This window comes from Rhamphochromis longiceps, linkage group LG2 (assembly GCF_057381845.1).
Source record: "Rhamphochromis longiceps isolate RC_006_pf linkage group LG2, R_longiceps_female_GT1.1, whole genome shotgun sequence".
NCBI classification, from domain to species: Eukaryota; Metazoa; Chordata; class Actinopteri; order Cichliformes; family Cichlidae; genus Rhamphochromis; species Rhamphochromis longiceps.
Window position 1 is genome coordinate 28176258 of NC_140558.1, and position 24764 is coordinate 28201021.

Genomic DNA, 24764 nt, shown 5'->3' on the forward strand with positions numbered 1-24764 from the left:
CACCACAGGGACGATGTTGTGTGTTCAGGGTGACTTAGTGGTGGTGTACTTGGGGCTACACAATCAGTTCCAGAGTTTATATTTAACTAAGCACGCAAAAGAAACAGGAAAAAAAAATGGCAGACCAAAGCACTGCCGGCTTGGCGTTTATTATCACTGCACACACAGATATGCATAACAGAGATACATAGCCCAGAAAGAGAATGACAAGAGGTCACTGCTGTGCCTTTTTGTTTTGTTTTGTTTTGTTTTGTTTTTGTAGTGTCATGCAGCACGCCAGGATAAATATTTCACACTTCCAGGCATCACTCTGGACATTTCCCACATTCAGTGGACTTGTTGAGCAGGCCTGTGAAAAAAACAGGAGCTTTGTAATGAAGATGAGTGATTTGTCAGGTATGTGCTGAACAATACAAAGAGAGAGAAAAAAAAAAACCCCAAAACAAAGCAGGTGATTACTCAGTCATCTAAACGTCTGACATCATTAGTGGTGCAGCAAGACAAGCTGGTGAGACTGGTGTTGTAGAATGGGAAGAGAGAAAGTATTTATTATTGTGCATCTGGTACTCTAACTACGAAGAATGTTGTAATCGTGCAACAGGTTTGAATAGTTTTGAGAAGATAGATTGAGGATATATTTATAACCTGACCTCTTTTCGGTTTAGTCCTCTGTGGGATCCTGTTTCCAGATTCTGACAGAAAGAGGAAGTTTTTTTATGCATGAGGGTGAGAGAGGGGAAGAAACAGAGAGAGAGAGAGAGAAAAGGAGGCCCTACGACTGCCCCAAAGTAAATGTAGGAGGAGTTACAGGGGAAAAAACTTCCTCGGTCAGTGGCACGCTGTTTCGGATCGCCTTTGAAGCGACAGGCACGCACACAAACCCACGCATACACCCACATTCTCACTCACTTCCACACTTTTTCGCTGTTTCCTTTGCTTTCACCCGCGGAGATTGACAGCACACTGAGCCGCTGTCATGACGCGCAGCTCACCGGTTACCGCTCACGGTACATTCATTAGATATGTTCTGCCACGCACACCAGGAATGAACTGAAAAGACAGAGCTGGCACCAACAGAGAGGTAAGAATGTGCTTTTAGCTGATCTTTAAGTTTCGTGGTGTTATAAACTTTATTCCGTTGGGCAGTCGCTGCTGTACTTTGTACCATGAGGCTGTTGTCAGTCTCTAGTGAAAACGGTAAACAGTTTTCTGAACGTTTGAATGAGCAGTGGCTGCCAAGTAGTGATTTCAGTTCCTCGGTTTCACTAATCGTTTGACAGTAAATAGTTACAGATTCTTCCAAAAGGTCAGAAAACTCAATTAAGCGGCAATCCAAAGGCTTCTTAGAATCAGACTGTAATGAACTGTGGAAATTATCCACCACATTTTGCAGTGATCCACCACAGTGTGTGTTTAAGGGATCCAAATGTCTCTGTGTAACTGTGGGAATCTCCCTGCAGGGAGCTCTCTCCGTCCCAGACACACAGACATGTGAGTGAGTTAACAGGGGGTTATAGTCTAAACTTAGAGCTCATAACCCCTGTCTCACATTTCTCTCTGCTAACTCCTCTCCCACATGTTTGCCGTCTACCAGCCTACGTTGTACACCCAGAGACACCTCACCTCAAACATCTCCTGCATAGTCATGCAGTTGGACGCAGCCACACACACAGCTGATCACACCATATGTCTCTCATTATGCTAGATGTTATTGTCATGGCCCACAGAGTGTCACAATAGTGTACCAGGCTGTGGCTGTGGCTTCAGACTGTGTGGAGACTGGGAGGTTGTTTAAGGTATGTGGTCATTAGTTACAACAGCCCCTGTTATTACAAGCAATGCATGATGTGTCTGAGGCTTAACAAGTCAGCAATCAAGCATTGTTTATAAGAGACTTTAGTGAAGTGTTGTGACAGCCTCACTCAGAAGAAGGGTTTGGAACACTGCCGCTTAGAGGAAACAATAGTTTTATCTAAAGGTGTTTGGTAAAGAGGATTTACGTGACTTGTATAATCAAATTACCTTTTTTATTGATAGTATCTATGGTTTTATGGAGACAGCTGCTGTTAGCTTTTGATGCTAACAACGGCCTGTGCATGTGACTGCACATATGAGCTTGGAGACCAGTCTGCGTTTATTAGATTGGATATTTGTTGAACAATGGCAAACAAGCAGGGCTGTACAGAGAGCGTCAGGATATTCCCTGCTATGGCTCCTGCTTGTTTACAGCTTTCTGTCTCACCAGGCACGCAGATTCAGTCATGAAGAAGAGGAGACCAGTTACAGACAAGAATATCAGGCCTCTGCATCGCCTAATTTTGCGGAAGCACTTGTTTTCCAACATCAGTGATTGCATCTGATGGTAGCTGACACGAGGCGTGTAAGGCATCAGCTGTTTCTATCACCTCATTACATCAATTGGCCCCTCCATCTCGGTTAACGGCGTAATCTGCAATTTGCTGTGTCTGCCGGCAGTCATCAGATACGTTTTCAAAGTTTAACTTGGATACTGTTCGGGTACAAAAACAAAATGCATAATTCTACTCAGGTTTACTCTCCATATAAGCTTATTTTTACGGCATGTGATGTTTGTGTCATCAATTCAACACTTTTTGGTAGTTTTATTCACTTTCCATTTAAAGTGTTGGAATAGATAAGTATAGATATGTGCACATTGATTTTGTGGGAAACACCCTTTGCTGTAAAACCTACTGTAGTATTTCAGTTTCAGTAATTTTTAAATTAATGTAAACTCCCTGTAAAGACTTCTCTACCTCCTATCTGATAATACACAGTGATCAACCACAGCTGACCAGATCGACTGGTCAGCTGTGGTTGATCTGTGTGGAATCTGCATCTTCTCCATGTCCCTGTGTGATTTGTTCTGGTAGAGCCTGACCCATTTATTGACGGGTAAATATTATCAGCTGGTATTGGCTTTCTAATAATACCGGCATTTATAACAGCTTATAAATAATATTTTATAATAATCAACAATTTTAAGAGTGTTCACGTTGCATAGTTTTTCCACCAGAAGGCACTCTGCAAGTTTCCTTTTGGGAACACACATTTGGAACGCCACAAAAAACCAATAACAGCTGATCTGAGTAGAGTCGTGCAGAACGTTAGTGGGTAACTACAGGTAACAAATGTTAGGGAAATGTATGCTTCAGTGTCTGAACGAGCAAAAAAACAAACAAACCCTGATATATCAGGATTCAATCTTATCATTATTGATCTTAAACATATTATATCAGTCGGGCTTGACTCTGAGCACACTGGCCTCATACCACAGTCCAGAGACGTGCATATTTAGGTGATCTGGTGATTCTAAATTGGTTGTGAATGGGACTGTCAATAGTTGTCTGTTTCTTTGTATTAGCCCTGTGATGGACTGCCAACATAGGCCCCAGCCGTGTCTGCCCCTGAATTGGATAAGTGGTTAAGAAAATGGATGAGAGAGATTAAAAATAGGAAAGTGATTAGTTACCATTAAGCTTTTATGTTTAGCAGTTATAATTGACATAAACACTGTCAATTATAACTACTTCTGTCTATACTCTGCATGTTGAAGAGAAAATCATAGTATGGGTAACTGTGTTTTTTATATATGTTTTAAGAATGGAGAGAATTTCACATTCTCAATGGAGCCATTGTTGTATTATTTACCGTGTCCCTCTCTGATGGTAATGGGTCGCCTAAGGTCAATTATTCTAATTTTCCCCTCCCTTTGATGCGCTTAATTATCAGGGGTGTCTCATAAGTGAGAACAATGGCGTCTATCACGATCTTCTCACCACGCCATCTCTATTTTCAGCATTCAGCCTTTTTTTTTCTCAGTGACCTCACACTGTAGAAAGAGGCTTTTCTGTGGTGCTCTTGTCATATCACTTTGCCATCTGATGGTAGAAAGCTGAGTTGGGTTAAACTCTGTGTTGGAGATGAACTGATCCTCAACCTGTGTCACCAGGAAACTCTTACCCCCACTTAGCACTGACCTTGCAGCCTGTCCCTCTATGGAATCACCTTACTGTGTATCAGCAATACGTTATCCCAGCAACAAACGCGCACACACACACACACACACACACACATTGTCTATGTGACACACATTCTGTGCATATTTTCACTGACACACACAACACATAAAAACGCTATCACTGAGGCCTGCCCCCCCAACCCCTACACACTCATACCAATCGCAGAGAGTGCTTTGTGCATTCACTGACTGGCTGGGCAGTTACTGGAGAGAGAGAGCAAGACTGGTGGGAGGGGGAAGATGGAGACAGCAAGACACAGAAATATTAGAAAGAGAAGCAGACAGATAGAGAAGAAGGAGAAATTAATACTGGGGGGGGGGACATTAGAGACAGATCCTAACTGGTGGGAAGACAGACTGAGCAGGGCAGGAAGGAGAGTACAGAAATAGGAAGGGAGCCGGGAATTGTCCAGTAGAGAGGAAGAGAGGGAGTTGTTGTTGTTGTTAAAGAGACTGAGAGGAACTGATGGGATGGCATTGATCTCTGGGAGCTGCCGACTCCTGGGCCAGATGGCGTCTTGTTGCTGCAGACCTCTCCTCAGCTCCTCCTGTTGCGGACCGCTCATCAAACTGTGCCTCTCCTCATTCACAGGTCGGTCCCACTCCGTTCTCTGTGCTCTGCTGCCATGAGCAACTGCTACAGTCATATAGGCAGGAGCAGTAATCAGTATACAACATGGGTAATACACTTAGCCAAGAAGGTAAAAAAAAACAAAAACAAATAAAAAGGGGGGAGGCATGGTGTGTTTCTGCACTGTGACTGCATGACTTTGCTTGTGTTGACTCAAGCAGTCCCAGTGGTGCTAACTGTCCTCCGTGTTGTAGAATGGAAAGAATAGGCTTTTGTCCTCTTAGGCATAATGTCATGTTGCATACTGTGTTACTAAATTGTGTGCTCCCATTGTTTTGTGAATGCTTTGCATCAAGATAATGATGTTCTTTTGTGGTTCTGCACTGACAACACATGTAAAAAGTGGAATTCTAATCTGAATTATTACAGTTTTTTTTTCCTTTTTAAAATTTAAATCGCGTCTGATGTTGTGACCACGGTGACATAAATGTGTGCTCTGAGGAGTCAGGGGCAGAGCAGCTGAGTGTGTGTGTATGAGTAAGCCTGGAGGTCTTAATGATGTCAGTGCAGTTGTGTGTCCGTGCTCGGCCTGTGTGTGTTTAACGTCCGTGTATACCCTTAACAACTCCTCAAACTAACGAAAAAGCTCAAGTATGCCTCCGTCTCCCTAAGTGATGTCAGCACTCTCCCCACCCAGAAACATATTTGTTTAAAAAAACCAGAAGATTCTTCTCTTCCATCTGTAAGGTAAAGCTACACCCAGGAGGATCTTGACTTAAAGACTAAAAATATATTAAAGGACTAAAAGCAAATATTAAACTCAACTCATATATTTTTGTTTTGTTGAGTTTGCAAACCCTCCTTAATGAACCTTGATATGAATAAAATAACTTCCTGGATTCTTTGCTGGTTACTTTTTAACACTTCCTGCCAGGAAATGGTCTACCTTATAAGTATTCAAAAAGGTGATTAATGAGGATCGTAATGAGATTTGGGGTACTGATAAGCAACATTTGTTTGATTTATTTATTTTTTTTTAAAGATAGGTTAGCTAATTGCTAAGTGACTGCTGGCTGTAGCTTTGTATTAACCAGTAGATGCAGGAGTGGTGGATCAAAGAAAATACATTATGCATGTATCCCCAAATTTTTAGACTATTACTGTTGTGATATTTAACGCTGTATTGCTTAGGATCATAGAAACAATTCAATTTTTTCAGTATTGTCATTGCTTTTCTTTTTCCAGACATCTCTCCTGCCGAACTGGATGCTCTATGGAGGGAACCGCCATATACTCTCGGTGGAGCTAATGAACACTTCCCAGGAAATGACATCATGACTCAAGGTGTGTTAGCTATGTTGCACCAAACAGCCGGATGTTTGGAATCAGTTTGAAATCATAACATTATTAAGTGCCCGATTAGTTTAGAGTACAAATAAGTCATCAGCATTCATGTGAGAAGGAGCGGTGCTGCTTGCGCCGTGTTCAAGCAGAGGAAGTGTTTGGGATATCCTCCCTGCACAATGGAACAAACCAGGGACAGCCCGTATCAACTTTCCTGAAAAAAAAAAAAAAAAGCGTGTGCATTCAGCTTGCTGCAGGTTTAGAAATGATTAAGATCCTGTTTACTTAAATGGCTGGCACAGAAAAAGTGCTAGAGTAATTGGTGATATGTCTAAAGCTGTAATCTACTAAAGTATGTAGCAAATGAGTTTAAACTGAGCATAAAATGAAAAACTTGACAAACAAACATTTCTCACAACATCCGGCTCTGGAAGATAGGATGGGTGGTGTCAGTTGACGGACTACTGTGGATTTTTGTGGATATATTAGAAAGAAAGTCTAGAAACTACTTTTAAATTCATGAGTTCATCCTGTTCAAATACAGACTGCAGCGTGTTGTTTTTGTAAATAGCAAAGAGCGATTGCTATCTTGTGTCATCTGGTAACATTCCCAGTTTAATCTCCATGCCAGTCTGGAACATGCATTGCAGTAGCAATCTACTCTTAAAGCCCTTGTGTTGTCTGTTTTGATAAAATAGTTTCCACATACAACATCCACGTCTCGATTACACCTCAAATGTGAAAATGCTGTTTAGGAAACACGGCCTTAACCAAAAGTACGCTGAGTTTCCTCTCCTCATTTTCTTCTTGTTTAAATTTTAAGATCTAAACTATATTCAGGAACTGTTTCATGACTTTATTTCCTCTTTCAGGTGCTGGTGAAGAGGAGGATGTTGCAATAGTAATATCAGGTGAAGGTACGGTGGAGCCTGACAGTTACTGGAAGAAGAGGAAGGAGGCCTTCCTTAGAGGAAGTACCGTGTCACTGGGAGACAAATTCTCTTCAGGTACACTTTGTGGCGCTTTTACTCGAATTATTTGCCTGGATTGTTTTGCCTTATTACTGGAAAACCTGCTTTCGTATAAGCTTTGCTAAACTAATTTCATACACAGGATCGTTTCCCATGCATATTATATTTATGCATACTGATGAACAACATTCCCCGTCTGCTAATGTTTTACTCACTCAGCATTTTAACTTCATCCATCATTTTCCCTCAGGTTCTTCCTCTCAAATGGATTTAAATGGCCACACTGAGTGTCCAGTAAAAGGCCTAATAGCTTTGTTATTCCTCTGAGGAATCACATTGTGCTCACAAAGCATCTTCCTGAAATATAAGCTCTCAGAGAAAATATTTGACAAAATCTTGCTTTTTTTTTTTTTTTTTTTTTTTTTGATGAAAATGATGTGTTTTTATTCCGGTTTCGGTTTTATGTTTTACTTTTTTGGAGATACTCTGAATAGTGGAACAAAAGGATTTAAAATGCCCTCCATATTTATTCCTGGTTAGCTGTAGCTCAGTTAGAGTGGGTGATGTACTAACTGGAAGGTTGGTGGTTTGATTCCTGGCTGCTCCAATCTGTGCTGTAAAGTATTTTGGGGCAAGATACTGAACCTTAAGTGTTCCAGTGCATTCATCACAATGCGAATGTGCGTGAATGGGTGAAGGAAACATGTTATATAAAGCACTTTGAGTACAATATAAGTGAAGTAGAAAAGGCTAATTCTTTATATTCCTCATATTTCACTGCTATAACCAATTTGAACTCAGTGTTGATAACCCCAGAGCGCATTTTGTCCTCTTGCTAGAAATCGTGCTACTGTTCACCGGACGACGGCGTTCCAGTGCAGATTCTGACCGGACCCTCCAGGAGGCGCTACGCACACGACTCCGAGTGGTGGAGAGCAACAGCCAGGACGTCATACAGCTCTTCAAAGTGAGTCCCTATGATGAAGACGACACACAAGCTTCCCTACACTTCTAAACTGTCTGATATAATAATGAAAAAGTAGTATGTTTTTACCATATAATGATTTCATATTACGCAGTATTATATACTGTACATGTAATGTGCACTTTATAGAGATGGCTTAATGACTTTTTACTGTAACGTGAGACTTTGTTTCTGCAGGACTTGTCTGCACGTCTGGTCTCTGTCCACGCTGAGAAGGATAGCTTTGTACTCACATTCAAAACTGTAGAGGAAATCTGGAAGTTTTCAACATACCTTGCACTAGGTAGGACTAATAAGCAACCTTCTGGATGACATTTCAATGTCTGTATTCTCTCTTTTTCGTCTTTGTTGTGCCATCATCACAGTAATAGTACTGGTTGGCATGAGTATAAGCAGTAGTATTTCATCTGGTGTTGCATGTGCTCTTGCCCAGGCTATGTGGCTCGTTGCTTGGAAAACTTCCTCTGCGATCCGTCATTCTGGTTGGACCCAGAGCTGCTCAGTGACTTGCAGATCAGTGTGACGGTGGATGAGGAACATCTGGCCACACTGTACCTTGGACTTTTACTCCAGGAAGGTCAGTAGTGTTGTAAGCGCAGTAATTCATGTCACTGAAATGTAAGGGTTTGTTTTATCAGGCCTGGCATTGCACAGGGATAACATGTGGAGGGAAAAGGTTAAGCATCTGTAAATAGAAATGAGATCCTGTCAGTAAATCAGTGATCCGAAGTCTATACTTTAGACTCTAAAGCTGCTGCCTGTATTTCAAAATGTTAATCTATTGATTCATAATGAGATTTAAAAAAGAAAGATAAAGTCAAATGAGTCATTGTCAGAGTAAGCTTGAACTTAAGTAGTTAATTATAGGATGTTAACTGAGTTCACTGTGATTTGATCCCATTATTTTTAATCCATTTCTTTGTGACCCCAATTAAGACTTGAATGAACAGGTTGCCTCACATAGCTTAAGTAAAATTGTAGAACAGACCCACCTCATATGTAGTGGAAGCACTTTTGTGCTGTGCGGAAACTAATTTAGAAACTACGATACACTTTTAATCAAGTCAACATTATAATCACACTTTTATTCATATCAGGTTTATAGAGTTACTGTTAAACCAAAATCCCAAATTTGATCTGCTGTTTGAATGCATTAGACAACGACATGAAGTACAACTTACTGTGCTGTTCTCCTCCATGAATGTGTATCGATTCCCTCCTGCCGGGGCGGCACAGACATCCCTTCTTTCTCTTGAACATATCCTTCAGGCAAAATGCATCATGGGAATGCATAATAGGACTGCAATGCTGGCAAATAGTGGTGAAAATTACATTAACTTAATGGGCCAGGTTATAAAACATCCATCTTTTCCCAGTGACTGAATGAGGGCGCGGCAACTCTGGCAATTTTGCTGATTTTGAACTTAAGTGCAGTAACGTTTACCAGCATCATAAGCAATGACTAAAGACGGGTTTTGTGTTTCTTTGTGTTTCGGGCGGGGGAATAGCGAAGCTGATTCTCTCTACTAAAAATCAGTCTCCTTCCAGGATCCTGCTTTGCTAAGGCGCTGTTCACCAGAGCCGACAATGACGAGGATGAGGAGCAGCTGTCGTTCCAAAAGAATGACCTCTTGGTGGTGAGGGACACGGGGCAGGACGACATGTGGGAGGGCACCTTGCTCACCACAGGAAACCATGGCATGGTGCCCGTCACTGCCATGCAGCCCCTGCCCTACCCGTTCTATCAGTAAGTTGCTATCTGTTCCTCAAATTGACCACTTCACCTATGTGGAGTACAGTATTTGTTAAATTATACTTCCTGTTTGGTCAGGTGGTTCCTGAAGAAGTACCCAGTCTATGCTGGATGCTCACAAACAGAAAGGGAACCATTTGAGCATCCTATCGGTAAAGCTTTGCTATCACATACAGCATACTGTAACCACAGTGCCTGTTGAAATGTAACTGCGTAACTAACTGATATACCCTCAAATTCCTAATCAGTGTGCTTAAAAGTGTTGTTTCTTTTGCCCTTCACCTCATTAAATGCCTCAGTGACTGGCTCCTGTGTGGCAGTAGCTGACTACAGCCCAGTGGGACCAGATGAGCTCCCGCTCAGCCAAGGTGACGTTGTGGAGATCCAGGGTCTGTTGCTCCGAAGCCTGGGTGTTTTCATAGGACGACACACTTCAACTGGATGCCGCGGCTTTGTTCAAATAGCTCACGTCAAGCCTCTCAATACTGCACCCTTGTAAGAAAGTCTTTTTTTTTTTTTTGTAAATCCAGGCAGTGGCTTAAACTAGCTGGTCTCATTGTAACATGTTTCACGCTTCACCTGAAAATCACTTTATCGCAATACCATCTACATTCCTTATGTCTTGTTTACAGTCTTCTGCTAATCTTTTATGAAATCCTATTTCGAGGATTCACAGTCTGGACAGGGCGGATCAGGTGATGAGGCCTGGATAATCATAATGCTGCCTTTGTTTCCGTTACACAGAGATGGACAATTGGTCTTTCTAACCGAGGAGGAGAAAGCCAGCCTTGCTCAGGTTAACCCTTGCAGTTCTGAGCTGAGCGACAGCGGCCTGCTGGAAAGGCTTTTCTCGACTGACATCAGCTCCGTTTACAGGCTAGGTAAAGGAATGACTGGGCTCGCTGAGAAATGTTGCACTTTTAATTAGCTAGGGGAAAAGGGAGGGATCGTGTCATCGAGGCATAACTGAAATACAAGTCATGTTTGTTTCCTAAATAGCGGCGGTATTTGTAATTTATTCTGGGAAAGATAGTTTCCATCTGTGCTTCCAGCTGGAAAATCAATGCTGAATTGATTTACCTTGTGTGTTTCCAGATAGGCTGGATGAAACCGACTTCATGTACATTAGGAGTCGGCCAAAACATGGTAATGACTTTTTAAGAAGAAACCTGACGTTTACGATGCTGATGCCTTTGAGCAGCTTGAGAAAGGATTTATGATTATACCTGTCGTCTTTACAGATCTTAAAGGCCTTACGAGCGCTCGTCAAAGCATCATGTCAGAGAGAAGTGGAGTCACACCCACCCACCAGTCGTCCCCTCGCCAATCGCTCTCTCGCTCCTCTCCTCATCTGTCCCTCTGTCACTCTCTCAACCCTCTGCCACGAGAGGGAGAGCGCCTATCCTTCACCCTGGATGACACATTCAGAGAACTGGACGAGTTCCAGGAAGATCCTCCTCTTTTCTTGGAAGAGAACAGCTGGGATGGGGAGGAGTCAGAGAGCAGTGACCCTACACTGACTCTACTCAACCAGGAACACTTCCAGGTCTGCCTCATTTATTACATTACTCAAGTCTTTCTTTCTTAGCCATGTTGAGCTTCCTGTGTCTGACTTTCATTAGGACATTTGCCCTCCTGTTAACTCGGTTAATGCCTAAAATAACTCTAAAACCCTTTGTTTGTTGTTTTTTACCCCCAGGATGCTTTCTTGCCCCTGTATGACCTGCAGTATTCCTTCCTGTGGGTGACTTTCAGCGGCAAGACTGAGGACGAGCTGTCAGGTCACCTTGAGAGTGTCAGAGAGTGTGCCAAGAGAATGGGAATGCACTGGGCGCATCGGCGGGCATGCTTTCTCCTGGGGAGACTATGTGCCAGGAAGCTAAAGTTCTCACAGGCATGTTTTTGTTTTTTTTTTGTTTTTTTTTTCATTTGCATTTACCATAAGTGTGCTTTGTAGGCTGTATGATTACATACTTTAGTGTTTTCTAAACAGAGATTTCAAGGCAAGTTAGCCTGTAACAAGACACCACACATGACCATTTACATAATATTGTAATAATAATAATGATGCTTTTTGCAGTGTGGAGAGAGATAAAATGAAGTGCACAAATTATTTGTCGCACCTTTTAAATGAAAATAGGTTTGAAACACCGAATTTTGCTGCAGTTTTACTTGGTGGAACATATTTGTTTTCGATCTACACCAGTGTACAATCTTTTCTCCCCAGGCACGTGTATACTACGAGGAAGCTCTGAGCGTCAGTGTCGACAGCTTCTCTGATGTTCAGCTCCTGGTTGCCCTCTTCACAAACCTCACTGCTATTTACCTGAAGCAACGCATGACTGACAAGCTGCCCCAGACTCTGGAGAAGGCCAGCGCCCTGCTCCTATGCCTCCCCTGTCGTTCCTTCACATCGACCGATGAAGTCGAACTGCTCAAGGTGCTCCTGAGGAGATCGGTGGTGATGGTGGACAAGCACCTGGAGGCTCGTATCTGCTACCTCATGTCCACCCTCTTCCTGCTACTCAAGAAGAGCGATGACGCTCTTCCTTTTGTCGAGCGGCTCCAGTTTCTTTCGCTGACTCTGTCTGCCGCCGACGGGCAACCGATAGCTCCTTTGGATCTCAACTGGCTCCTCAGCTGGCTCTATCACTGCAAATACATGCCTTACTTAGCACTTGCCTCGCTGAGCCTGGATTCGAGACAGGACCACACTCTCTACAATGTCTTTCAGAGGATTGAATTATTTATCAGGAACTCTGTTCGTTTGAACCCCTGCTGGAAGGAAGGAACCTCACTGCTCCCTGCTCAGATCGTAGTTTACCTGCAGCAGACTCTGGCAATAGCCGAGCGCGGGGATGACATGAAGATCCAAAGGGACCTGTGTTTGGGCTTGGCCTCAGTTTACCAGCAGTACGGCGCTCTTGATAAAGCACTGCACTGTGCTCAACGAGCTGTGGAGAAAGGAGGCCACATCAATGAGGAGGAGGGATTTGAGGCATCTGTGTTGCTTGGGTGGTTGCTGGTGTTGACAGGCCAGGCTGAGAAGGCCCAGAGTGTTCTACAACCACTGCTCACATCACTACAGGTACAGCGACCAGTGATGAACTGGTGAAGAATGACACACTCGCAGTGAATAATGTCTAAACAAACATGAATGTCATGGGTAATACGTGCCTTCGCATCTTTCTGCAGGGAACAGACAGTCCCACTCAGCGAGGTGTGATCCATAACCTGCTGGCTTTGTGTCTGAGGCGTCAGGGTCGCATCCCAGAGGCAGGATGGCACCTCCACTCTGCCTTGGTAATCTCCAGAGAAAATGGAAACCAAAGGAATCAGGCCCTGGCACTTGCCAACCTGGGGTGTCTGGCACTGGACGCGGGGGCGTCTTTGATTGCAGAACGCTTCCTGGTCAGGTCAGATCTTTGACATTTTTTGAAAAATCTGCCACAGTTAAGTTTTGACAGATCAAACAAATCTAGCGTCTATAGGATTATTTAGTTTTGATATAATCTTATTTTCTCTTTATTTTAGATCCATGTGCCTTTTTTGGGATCTCTGGGAAAGCCCGACAGATGAGGAGCACGTTCAAACCTACCTGTGGCTGGGGCGTAGCTACAAAGACAGGGGGCGGAGTCAGGACATCAGGGCATGCTATGAAATTGGGTTACTAATTGCACTACATGCCAAAAACCTGCACAGTAAGTACAAGTTCATCCATGAAACTTGCTGTAATGTACCTCCACTGAAAATGGCACCTTCAAGCATGCATTTAGGTTCATGTATTCGTGCACACTAACTACTAACTGCATGTAAACAGAGGACTTTGTATTAAAATTCAAGCAGGTATGACCAGTATGATTAGCTGGTTATGTTGATCTGAATTTTTCATAGGTCAGATGGTGGTGGCCAAGGTGCTGAGCCGACTGTATGCTGACATGCTGCTTTATGGTCAGAGCATTGTCTACTATGAGCACTGTGTGTCAGTGTCCAGAGAACTGAAGGATAAGAGACTGGAGGGGGAGTATCTGGAAAAGCTCAGTAGCCTCTACCTCACACTCAACGATGAGAGGTGAAGATTTGCGTCTCATTTCTATGATTCTGTCTCTATCTGTAACCTAACATTTGTGTCTTAGATTTTATGGTTTTTAATCGTGCATTCTGTGCAGGTCATCTCGTAAATCTCTCGACTACACCAAACAAAGCTTGAGAATTTCTATCGATCTGGGAAAGAAGGAGGAAGAGTCTGAGACCTGGCTACAGGTCGGACGCATTTATTATCTCGTTTATGAGGATGAGTTGGCTGACATGTATTTACAGGTGAGGAGTATTGGTGTGTGTACAGTAGTAGAGGGAACTTTTTCCTTTCAGTGCCTTTTGTTGTTTCATAAATCTGGTATTCCTTGAATGTCGATATTCCACATTCCTGAGCAGCAAACAGTTCCCTTACTAAACAGTTAATGTTTTTACTTATGAAGTATAAAATAAGATCCAATGATAACATTTGATTACTTGTGTCTTGTCGTATTTGTTTTGTTTGCTTGTTTGTTTTTCAGGCAGCAGTAAAGACAGCCTTAAGGATGAATGACCCTCACTTTGCCATGAGCATCTATGAGGAGGCAGGAGATGTTTACTTTAAAGGTCACAGGAACCGGATGGCTTCTCTGCCGTTCTACAGGGTAAAAGGATACTTCAAGTGTACTGTTTTGGTTTTTTTTTTTGGTTTTTTTTTTTTTTTCAATAACAAACTGTAGAAAGTTTGGATTCTCAGTAAAATTACTTATATTTGCTTTCAGGATGGGAGTCTGCCGTTTGCGAGGAGCATCGATGACATCCACTCAGAGTTTCGATTGTTAAGTAAACTCACAGACCTGCTGATGAATGAAAAGGAGCACGAGGAGGCTCTGCAGTACGCAACACTGGCTGTCCAGGTCGCCAGCAAAACAGGTACAAAGTTGAGCCGTGCCTGAGCCTCATGTCTGTAATAATCCTCTCAATCCAGGTACAGTGTGGTATTTGTACTTGGCAAGATACTTTATAAAAAAACATTGACTTTTTTTTGCTTTAGGAGTGAGTGTGAATGAGAGGAGTGCTTACCATCGATTAGCTACAATTTACTACAGTCTGGAGCAGTATGAGATGGCAGAAAACTACTACCTGAAGTCGCTGTCACTGAGTCCGCCTGTCCTACAGCACCCCATGGAGGCTCGCTACTACACCAAGGTCTACTGCAGGCTGGGAAACTTCACTCTACACAAACTCAAGGTACAAGGGACACAGTTACAGTGTTGCATTGGGAAAGATAGAGAGAGCACATTCCTAAAATGATCCTGTGTGGGGAAGCGACCGCACCGCCCCTTATTTTCTCCCTCATCTCGCTGAAGTCAGCGTTCTCAGAAAGAAATGGAAAAAATCATCCCAGAAAGGAAAATATAATAAGAGTGTGTTCTGACTCAGGCATATTTAATATTACTCTGTTAAGAGAAACACACACGCTCACACTGTAATTTGTTTTACACTTTAACCAATGATTTAGTGGCAGTATTAAAAATCTTCTTGTTTTTCTGTATTAAAATGAACTTTCGAGAAATTACTTCTTCTGTTGGCGATGATCGATTTCACTGTCCAAAGCTGATGGCAAATGTAAGCTTTATCTTTCTATATGTCAAAATGACCTGCTCATGTTTTAATCATTGGCTGAGAAACAGTATCGCTTTCAGGTTCATCTCGTGGCGATGTAACCTTCAAATGTGGAAATTATGTGTTTGATTTTGACAAGACCAGCTCTGACCTCTGTTCTGCGTGCTCGCTCTACAGGATGCTTTTGATGCAGTGGGCTACTTCCAGCTGGCTCTGGCAGCAGCACTTGAGGACCAAGCTAACCCTGAGGCTCTGTATGTGGTGTACATGAAGCTGGCCGAGATCCATGGCAACCACATGCCCGATGCTGAGCTGTGCCAAGTTTACAGAGACAGAGCCCAGAGTCTGAAGAGAGTTTTGGCTGGATTGGAAGGCACTGCTGTTGGACAGGAAAACAAAGATGATGCAGATAGAGAGGCCGTCCAAAATATGGAAAGGAACTTGGATGCTGACGTGGGATATACAGAAAATTTGGTTAAGTCGAGCTCCTCTTTTTATTCTATACCTGAAAGTGTGACGAGTGAAGATGACTTGGCTCCAAGAACTCGTAGGATGCACGTGAAATCAGACAACAGATGCACAGACGCTAATCTTAGATTAGGTGCTAATGGGAAAACCTACCATAACTATCTTCCTGACTCAGTGGATGTGTCTGGCTCTGAGACAGATACCATCGCCAGTCAGTCGTACACTGAGAGCATTTTCACGGAGTCCTTCGATACAGCCAAGGAGGACATGTCAGACTCCAGCAGCTCTACTGACACTCTACAAACTCACCTGAAGCCACCTGAACATAACATTCCCACTCAAATACCTGTTAATCGCACAAGTGATGTCACAGGAGACGCACAGTCCAAAGACGCTGATTCTGATACTCAGGATGACGAAAACACCCTCACTAATGAGACTCCAGCTCAAACAGAGCCTGGTACTGACCAGCGTGTTGTTATAAACAATGATGAAGCTCTAAGAGAGGGCAAAGAGAGAAATGGTTGTGAGACTGGTGGCGCTCACGGTTAACACGCTGACGGAGGCACATAGTCTTTCTCCCTTTACGGATCTTGCCGGCTTTTGCTTCATCAGGTCACATGTGTCTTGGCAGGGAAAAAGCCACAGGGCACAAACCCAATACTGTAAATCTATGAGACAATTCGCTGATTTAGAGCATGTTCGTTCTGTCTTATGCAATCACAGGGCACTGTGCTTGCAATATATGTTTTGTACATTTTTGTATCTCTGGAAGATATGACACAAACATAAAAAAAAGTGTTATTTTCTTTGCTGAGTGTTGATTTTTATGTGGTTGCCCAATCAAATAAGAGAGGAATATGCAGAGTATGTGCATGTTTCCATAAGGAAGAACAGATATAAAACATGAATAATAATTACTGCTCATTTATACTACCAGCCGTTACTGCTATAATGGTTGGTAGTATTAATGATTCTTTGTGGTAGCATTTCATGGGCAGTGCCACACATTCCAGTATATGCATACATATATATAGTTAGGTTTCCTAGAAACCATTTCAAAACAAAGTTAAGTGTGATATGCTGTAAATGTAGAGGAAGTTTTAAACATAAGCAGAAGTATGTCTGAGTTATTTAAATACAAGGTTAGATAAAAATCATTTGCATACAGGTGACACGTGCGTTATTCAGCAGCTTACTTTCCTTAATGGAAGGTACAAAACCAACCTGATGTCAGAAAGAAATCACAATGTTCCAGGTGAGATTTTATGCCTGAAACCAGGCAAAAAGAGGACAGAAGAGTAAATGGTGTGAGAAAGTGATCCCGAATGCTCTGCAGCTTCCCTGCAGTGTATTCCAGTATATTTTGTCCCTGTGGCTTTGTTTCTTATTTGTGTTTTGGTTGATAGAAAGACCACCATAAACTGATGCAGACTAGGCACAATTTGGTGAGGAAATTGTGAAAATATGAAGGTTCTGATGCTCCCTGTGTTGAAATTGACCTTATTCCTGTTGTGTTTATTGTTATAATGGAAATGCAAAAGAAGGAATGAAAGAGAAAATGGTGCATTTGTTTACCATAATGTTGTCTTCATTGGGTTTATGTCACAGTGCTCAAGTAAGTTTCTGTTTTTTGACAACCGTGAAGTGCTCTTAGATGGCAAAGAGCATGCTCACAGCAGCTCACTTGATCAGTTAAGTCTCGAGCAGGCCAGTTTGATTGAGATTTAGCAATGGCAGGAGGAATGGATCCAAGTGACCTCAGCGTTTCAGGAGGGATCTTGGCCACAAATGCTTTTCGACAGAGTAGTGTGTCTTTGAAAACTGTGGTCTTAAAAAACGTTTTAATTTAAACCTGTAGGAGTAGTAGATGGTTAAAGAACTGGTTTTAATATAGCGGTTTTCTGCTGGAGCACTCAAAGCACTTTATGCAACATGTCTATCTAACAATGACATTCCTATGAACGCATCTAGAGCAACTTGAGGTTCAGTATCTTGCCAATGATACTTTGGCATGTAGACTGGAGCAGCCAGGGATCGAACCACCAACCTTCCAATTAGCGGGTGAGCTGCTCTGCCTCCTGAGCCGGAGGCACGAACTGTATATCGCATTAATGCGACATAAAAGGAAAAGAGAATATCTTCCTCGGGTGACTAAGAAGGTGAAGAATGGATTCAGACTGTAAGCAAGAACATCCATAAGCAGAAGAAGCAGATGGATAACGTCATCTGGTTGGGCTGCATAAAGCCATCATAACAAAGATGAATGCACATTTGAGAGTTCAGCTGTGCAAAAGCCATTGATACTCGTCAACAGTGCCTTGTCACCTCACAAGAAAGCTCCTATTTTGCCTTTCTGCGTGGTTTGTATGTTCTCCCTGTGCCTGTGTGTCTTTCTGGATGGATAAAAGGAATGGATGCATAAAACCCATCCATATTTCATTGACATTCTTAGTCCAGAGACATGGATGTTAGGCTAACCAGTGATTATCATTCTGAATTAGAATGAATGTGGTGTGAATGAAGGCTGTGTACAGTATAATTTCCCTTAAATGTGATTTGTAATCAAAGTGCTCTGAATGGTCAGTAAGACCAGAAAACAGAGTGCATTAAATTGTAAAGGTCCATATATTTGTTATAATATAAATGATATAAGAATAGGTTTTGTATTAATCAGCTGAAACTTTAGTCAGCAAATTAAAAAATAAAGCACCTGATCATAATCAAGTATTTATTTATATAATGCACAAGTTTCCATTTGGTGAAGTACAAATAAAAAAAAAAATAATTCAAAGTAAATATTAAAAGTCACTAATAAAGTTGTCTTTACATCAATCCTGAGCTATCCGATTTACAGTGAAAGCCTTCCTGATACTGATATTTTTTTTTATTATTGCTTATTTTTGCCAATGCTGGGAAGTGACCTGTTCTGTACCAGCTGAATTACAAATACAGGGAAGGCAGAAAAGAGCACAATAGAAATAAACTTTCCACCAAATGCCTGGAAACCACAACTCCAGGGTGAGCATAATGAAAAGTGTCTTTTCAGTCCTTTTACAAGCTTATTGGAATCCACTGATTGGGAAATACTATGTTTACTAATTACATCAAGCCTAGTCAAATAAATGTTTCACAAGGGACATCACAGGAAACAGAAGTCTAAAATACACCCACAAAAGAGACTTCATTTCAAGTAGTTTGGTACTTCCCAGAGTGTGTTAATATAAACGGTGATGAAGATCTAAGTGAACAATGTTGGTGCCACACAGAGTGAACATGCACACTACACACAGTCTCTTAGCGGCACTCATATTTCTTTCATTTCCCCAAGTGTGTCTTTGCAAGAAAATTGACTCTAATGTTAGGAGCACATGGCGCTTATTGTGCAACTGTGATGTCATTACCGTAAATCTGTCATATTAAGTCAATTCAAACCATGTGCATTTCTAAATACTGCATTTATCACCAAATGTCAAAACAGAGAACATTTGATCTTATTTCATTTGATTATTTTTAATATGCTTATTCTTAATTTGATGGCAGCAAGAAAGAGGCAGAGGCATGTTTCCCACTTGCATCACCACTTGTTCAGTTTTGAAAGCCAAGTGTTTTCCATTTTGTCTTTTTAGTGGATGACAGGCCACTTTAGTACATCAACTGTTTTTGTGGTTTGGCATTGACTTTCTGATATAAGGAAAGCGTGCTCTTAAAAAGAGGCCGTCAATGGCAGCATGCTATGTTGTTCAGAAACCTGAATATGCCCTTCAGCAATATAAAGACTTTGAGAGATGTGCAAGTCACCCATGCTATGTGCACGAACGCACTTTCACTCATGAAACTCATGCCTAAGATCAATAAGGACGAGTTGTGTTCATTCATCTGCCATCTGTGTTTGAGCTACTACTGCACAACTCAGTTCTGTTGTTATCATATTCATTTTCTTGCCCACCTCTGTTGCACATCCTTTAAATCTCACTGCTTTTCTGTCATTCTGCCTGCTACACTCTCATTTGTCCAATCCATCTCCTCCTGACCACCACCAGCATCTAGACTCAAGGAGAACCTTCCTACTTCCTAACATTGTTTCTCTCCACTCTGATATGGAGCTTCACTGGAGTCTACTTACCAGATCTGTATCTGTATTTCAGTAAATCTTCCTTCAAATGAGCTGATGACCGGCTGGATGGTGCTGGTCCACAGTGTGATCCAATAATAAGGTCACAAGAGTTTTCCTCCTCCAAGCTCTAGAGTTCTAAGACACTATTTCAGCCATTCACAATTGGTTAGCCGTGATTACTGGTAGTATACAAAGATTTTTTGATATTCTCTGAATCCTTTAATCACATTGTGCTCCTGAGATGATGAAATCCAGAAATCTGTAGCAGTTTTGAACAATATTCTTCATTTGTTTAATGTTTCACTGCCAATCTTTCACACAAGCCTGAACCGTTAGCTGACTTGAGACTGCTAAGACTTTACTAAGTTATCACATTAGCCATGAGATGTGAGAAGAAGTGTTTCCACTATTTGTTTATTTTTAATATTTGACAACTTTTCATTCCAAATGTGAAAAAAAATGAAAAGAAAGTGTGGTCGTATTTTCAAAGACAAATCAGATTGATCATTTTCAGATTTTGGTGTCATTTTTTCCTCTCTCTAAATATTTATCATATGACAATGAGTACTGAGCAAAAACTAAGCACTAATATTTTATGTAACAGAGTTCTGTTGTACCTTAAGCTCATTTAGAGGGAAGCAAAAAAATCATGCTGTAATTATACAGTATTATTAGGGGACCAGGTAGACTTCAGTTTGCAGTGTGACATGGTTGACCTCCTCTCCACTGACCACAGTGCTCTCTGGGCTAAAATGCATTATTTGGAGAACTATAAAAAGGCGGGAGTCTAAGCAAGCAGATATCTCTGTTTTTCTATTTCTGCTTTCAAAAGTTCTTTTTTAAATATACATCATAACTTATAAAAGCTTTTTTTTTTTTTAATGATGGAGGGTTTTTGTAAATTTGGCACTTCTTAAACAGCTCCACAAGAGGGCACTCTCTTACTGATTTACTATTTGGCTGTACAGTAAAAACCATCAGCATGGTGTTCCCATCTTCAGCCAGAGGTGGGCAGTGAAAGACAACGCTTAGCTTCATGATAGTTTTTTTTTTTTCATCAGCAGCCTTACAACAGGTAGAATAGGAGAGAAGAGGAGAAAGAATATCTCCATCAATCTGCTTGGTAATGACAGCAAACCACGGGGAGCATAATGTAAAGTGTCCTCTATGTCACATTTATGGCTTCAGTTCACATACAGTGAATGTCCTGTAATGACCTTTATGTCCCAGAGCCCTGAAATGAACAGTGAGAAGGAAGATTTGAACTAACACAGACAATAATAATGGGTGATTTTTTTTATAGGTACATATAGTGCTGCTTGACTGTAGCCATACTTTTGTGGAGACTTTTGTGCTCTGGATTTCTCTGATTAGATCACTAACATATTAACTACCCTGCATTTCACTGGCAAATATCAGAGAGTTCAAACAAGGGCAAACAAAGAAACGGCTAACGACTGGATTGTTGCAGGACAACGAGGAAAAGGAAGAAATGTTTGCATACATAATCTGCATGGTAAATAATATTGCAAGGTTTCCTTCCCCCCACAAGCATGAGTTTAGCACAAGTTCAAAACAAGAACAGCTGTGCCAAAACAAGCACTGAATTGTTCTTCCTTTTTAAGTATTCCCAGGGTTACATTGAAGCAATCTTTAGGGACTTATAATTAACAAGTTTACACTCTACGCTCCACCTAATACTCATGTGAAATTATAAGAGCTCATTAGGATCAAAAAAAAGAAAACCACAAGAGTCTTTATCTAAGAACTTTGATGCAGCGCATGTTCCCTCTAAACCGAGTCGTTTTTATAGTAAAGAAGTACAACCCTGTTCCCAAAAACGCTGAGATGATTTGTAAATAAAAGCAGTATGCAAAAATGATCTCTCTATATATCACAATATATGTAAGGCTTATAAGCATTTTCTTTTAGCAACAGATAATTAATGTTAACCAGCTTATAATGACAAGTGACTTCATGAATAGCCTCTTTCATAAATCAGATTTAATGAATTACTTACGGCCTCCTGCTTAAAGTGATTCCCACTAGCCTTCTGCCCCTAGATAACATTCCCAGATTGAGAAATAACAGTTAAAATAAAAATGTTGAAATCCATGTTGCTGTCCGCTGTCAGTGCCCTGTAACCGCTCACAATAGCATAAACAAGGAAATCAACAGTTATTTCAGCTACGCAGCATATTTATGTTGCTCACCTGTGACACACAACTCTCTACGACTCACACACACACACACACACACACACACACACACACACACACACACACACACACACACACACACACACACACACACACACACACATCATATTAGTTTTAGTGGTCATGAGACTGGAGTCAATATGTGTGTTTTTGGTTGTTCCCCTTTCTCGCACCTTGTTTCAGTTTTTACTTTGTGTCTCATTTCCCTCATGCTTCCTATCCCCAATCAGTCCCTGTGTATAGTCCTTGGTGTCTACACATCAATCTCAAGCTCTTCCTATTACTTGGTACTGCTCTTTTTAAAAAGTTTTTGCCATATTAAAGGCTACTATTTGTTCCCTTTGTGTGCCGTGTGCCCTGCAATATGTCCTCTCATCACACTCCATAAAGATCGTTGTCATGTGATAATTGTTTAAGTATGTATAATTAGTTTTAGCCATTATTTTTGTCATTATTCTTATATATTGTAATATCATTAAAAACCCAACTGCAGACAAATGAGCAGTGTCTAGAAGTCCTGTGTACAAAACATACTATAATAAATACAAATATAATGAACATGGCTTGATGCCGTGATTCTTGTTCAATAAACTACTACGAAAACAAACAAAAGCTAGCCAGCGTCATTCACTTTGTGAGTCTAGCAAAGCACAAATGAGGTGTGATCAAAACACTTGGAGAACAGGTCTATAAAAATCAGAAACCTTATGTTTTGAATTTATCCAGCTCATGTTTAGGTATTTTTCACAGTATTCAGACAGGTTCCCACACAGCTGCTCCCCCCCCCCCCCCCCCCCTTTTTTTTTCTTTTCAGTTGCTTTCTGAAAGCCTCAGTTTTCAACACATTCCAAGCCCCGAGGCAGCGCTAAAGGTGAGGAGCAACAGCAAAGAGAATGCGCGTCAATTTTCTAAACCTCAGCAGCGCGCTACAGAAATGAAGCGTTTTACTGTACAGCCCTGAGGATTCTCAGGAAGAACACACACACACACACACACACACACACACACACACACACACACACACACACACACACACACACACACACACACCTAAGCATCCTAGACCACTGACCAATCTTGGCTCCCAACAACTCCTTTTCCTGAAAATGAAAATGACCTTCAAAGCATATTCAAATAAGCTACCATTTGATTTTACAGACCTGTTGTTGTAGCCTTGTAATATAGTTACTGCCCCACTACAGATAATAGGCTCATTGTCCTGTTCAGGTCCTGTAAGAACTTTGATGCAGCACATTATCTCCCTCTAAACTTATCCGAGTAGTTTTTATAATAAAGAAGTACAACCTGTTCCCAAAAACACTGAGATGCTTTGTAAATAAATACAGCATGTAAAAAATTTAAAAATTTGCAAATATTTTAAACGCTGTATTAAATATGCAACACACATAACTGATAAGACAACATGTCAAATAAAGAAAATATTTCTCCCATGTAGTGCTTTACATATATTTGTTGTATTTTGAATAATGCACAAATATTTTAGGTGAATGACAGATGGGACTGAAAGTAGGCCAGTTTAGGACCCAGACTCTTTGACTGCATAGACATGCTGTTGGAACATGTACAGAATGTGGTTTGTTGTTGTCCTGGTGAAAAGAAGGGAGGGTCTGCCTGAAAAATAAGCTGTCTAGTTTTCTCCAAAGCCTGCTCATATTTTTTTTAAATCATTGATTGTATGTTGTTTACCCATATCTTTAATTCACTTTGTTCTTGTTATATGTCACGTGATAAAGAATTCACGTATCATTAAATCACGTGATAATTGCCTTCTGAACCTACTAGTAATCTCATTTAGGTTTTAAATAGCACCAATTCACAATAGCTGCCTGAAAGGACTTTACATTACAGCCTGACCAGTATGGAAAATTATCATTTTCTTTCAAATACTATCAGATAATATTATCCAATAATGTTTGCCATTTTAAGGTAAAAAAATCCTGCAGTATTAGTGGGATGGGACTGGTATAGGTAATCACTTGGTAATAGTGCGGAGGAAAACTCCCTTTTAAGAGGAAAAGACCACAGATCCAGGCTCAGCGATTGTCACCCCCCAACTGCAGCAGCTGGGTGGTGACAGGAAAGAGAAGAGAGAAAAATGACTACAGTTGGTAACATCTGAAGCAGGTGACTTTGCTGTACAGTTTAGGACATCCACACGCTCTTGCAAACTTTTCTACCACGCCATGTCATTCTCTGGACCACCTCTCACCTCTGCTTTAGGATGATAACTCTTCTTGTCTGGCTACCTTCTCCTTCGCTGTTGTAACAGATGAGTGAGTTTGTTTCACCCACCTCTAACGTCATGCGCGCGTGCACGCACACACACACACACACACACCTACACACACACACACACACACACGCACACACAAGGCTATCATTTTTCAGTTTGTCCCATTATATACAGCGTGTGCTCTCTATAATATTAAGCAAAGTTACTGTCTAAGGTTGACTGCTCATCCTTAGACGAGTTTGGAGCAGGATGAATTTCCCCTGCTATCAGTGCCCTCAATAAGGTCGAGGTGAATAACTATAGAGGCTTGTGATGAAAGTTTGGCCGGCAGGATTTACTCTGGTTTCACTCCCTGCCCCTACAGATTTTTATTAGGAGAGGTTCATGTTGACAGGAACTGTCT

General features: G+C 41.4%; 1 protein-coding gene across 3 annotated transcripts; it reads left to right on the top strand.

Annotated features, from left to right (window-relative positions):
* Window positions 1-741: 741 nt before the first annotated feature.
* On the top strand, window positions 742-18965 carry sh3tc2 (SH3 domain and tetratricopeptide repeats 2). 3 transcript variants are annotated; one of them, XM_085421174.1, is made up of 23 exons: window positions 742-1081; window positions 2246-4631; window positions 5856-5954; window positions 6827-6961; window positions 7765-7892; window positions 8088-8193; window positions 8344-8487; window positions 9459-9657; window positions 9742-9815; window positions 9963-10158; window positions 10408-10544; window positions 10759-10809; window positions 10905-11209; window positions 11363-11557; window positions 11891-12751; window positions 12859-13079; window positions 13198-13364; window positions 13558-13735; window positions 13833-13983; window positions 14220-14342; window positions 14460-14610; window positions 14732-14928; window positions 15481-18965. In XM_085421174.1, exons 2-23 carry the CDS (start codon window positions 4511-4513, stop codon window positions 16321-16323), a joined length of 4782 nt encoding a protein of 1593 aa, XP_085277300.1. In that variant the 5' UTR covers window positions 742-1081; window positions 2246-4510; the 3' UTR covers window positions 16324-18965. The 3 variants fall into 3 exon arrangements, with proteins under 3 accessions (XP_085277300.1, XP_085277309.1, XP_085277317.1); XM_085421183.1 differs by lacking the exon at window positions 2246-4631 and adding an exon at window positions 4632-4740 and having other exon boundaries at window positions 743-1081; XM_085421191.1 differs by lacking the exon at window positions 2246-4631 and having other exon boundaries at window positions 744-1081; window positions 15481-18964.
* The last annotated feature ends 5799 nt before the right edge of the window (window positions 18966-24764 follow it).

Bases quoted from the DNA above. Each gene is read 5' to 3' on its own strand.
- sh3tc2 (XM_085421174.1), top strand. From the start codon at position 4,511: ATGGCATTGATCTCTGGGAGCTGCCGACTCCTGGGCCAGATGGCGTCT. The intron at 4,632-5,855 runs GTCGGTCCCACT...TTCTTTTTCCAG, and splicing joins GTGCCTCTCCTCATTCACAG to ACATCTCTCCTGCCGAACTG. The intron at 12,752-12,858 runs GTACAGCGACCA...ATCTTTCTGCAG, and splicing joins CACTGCTCACATCACTACAG to GGAACAGACAGTCCCACTCA.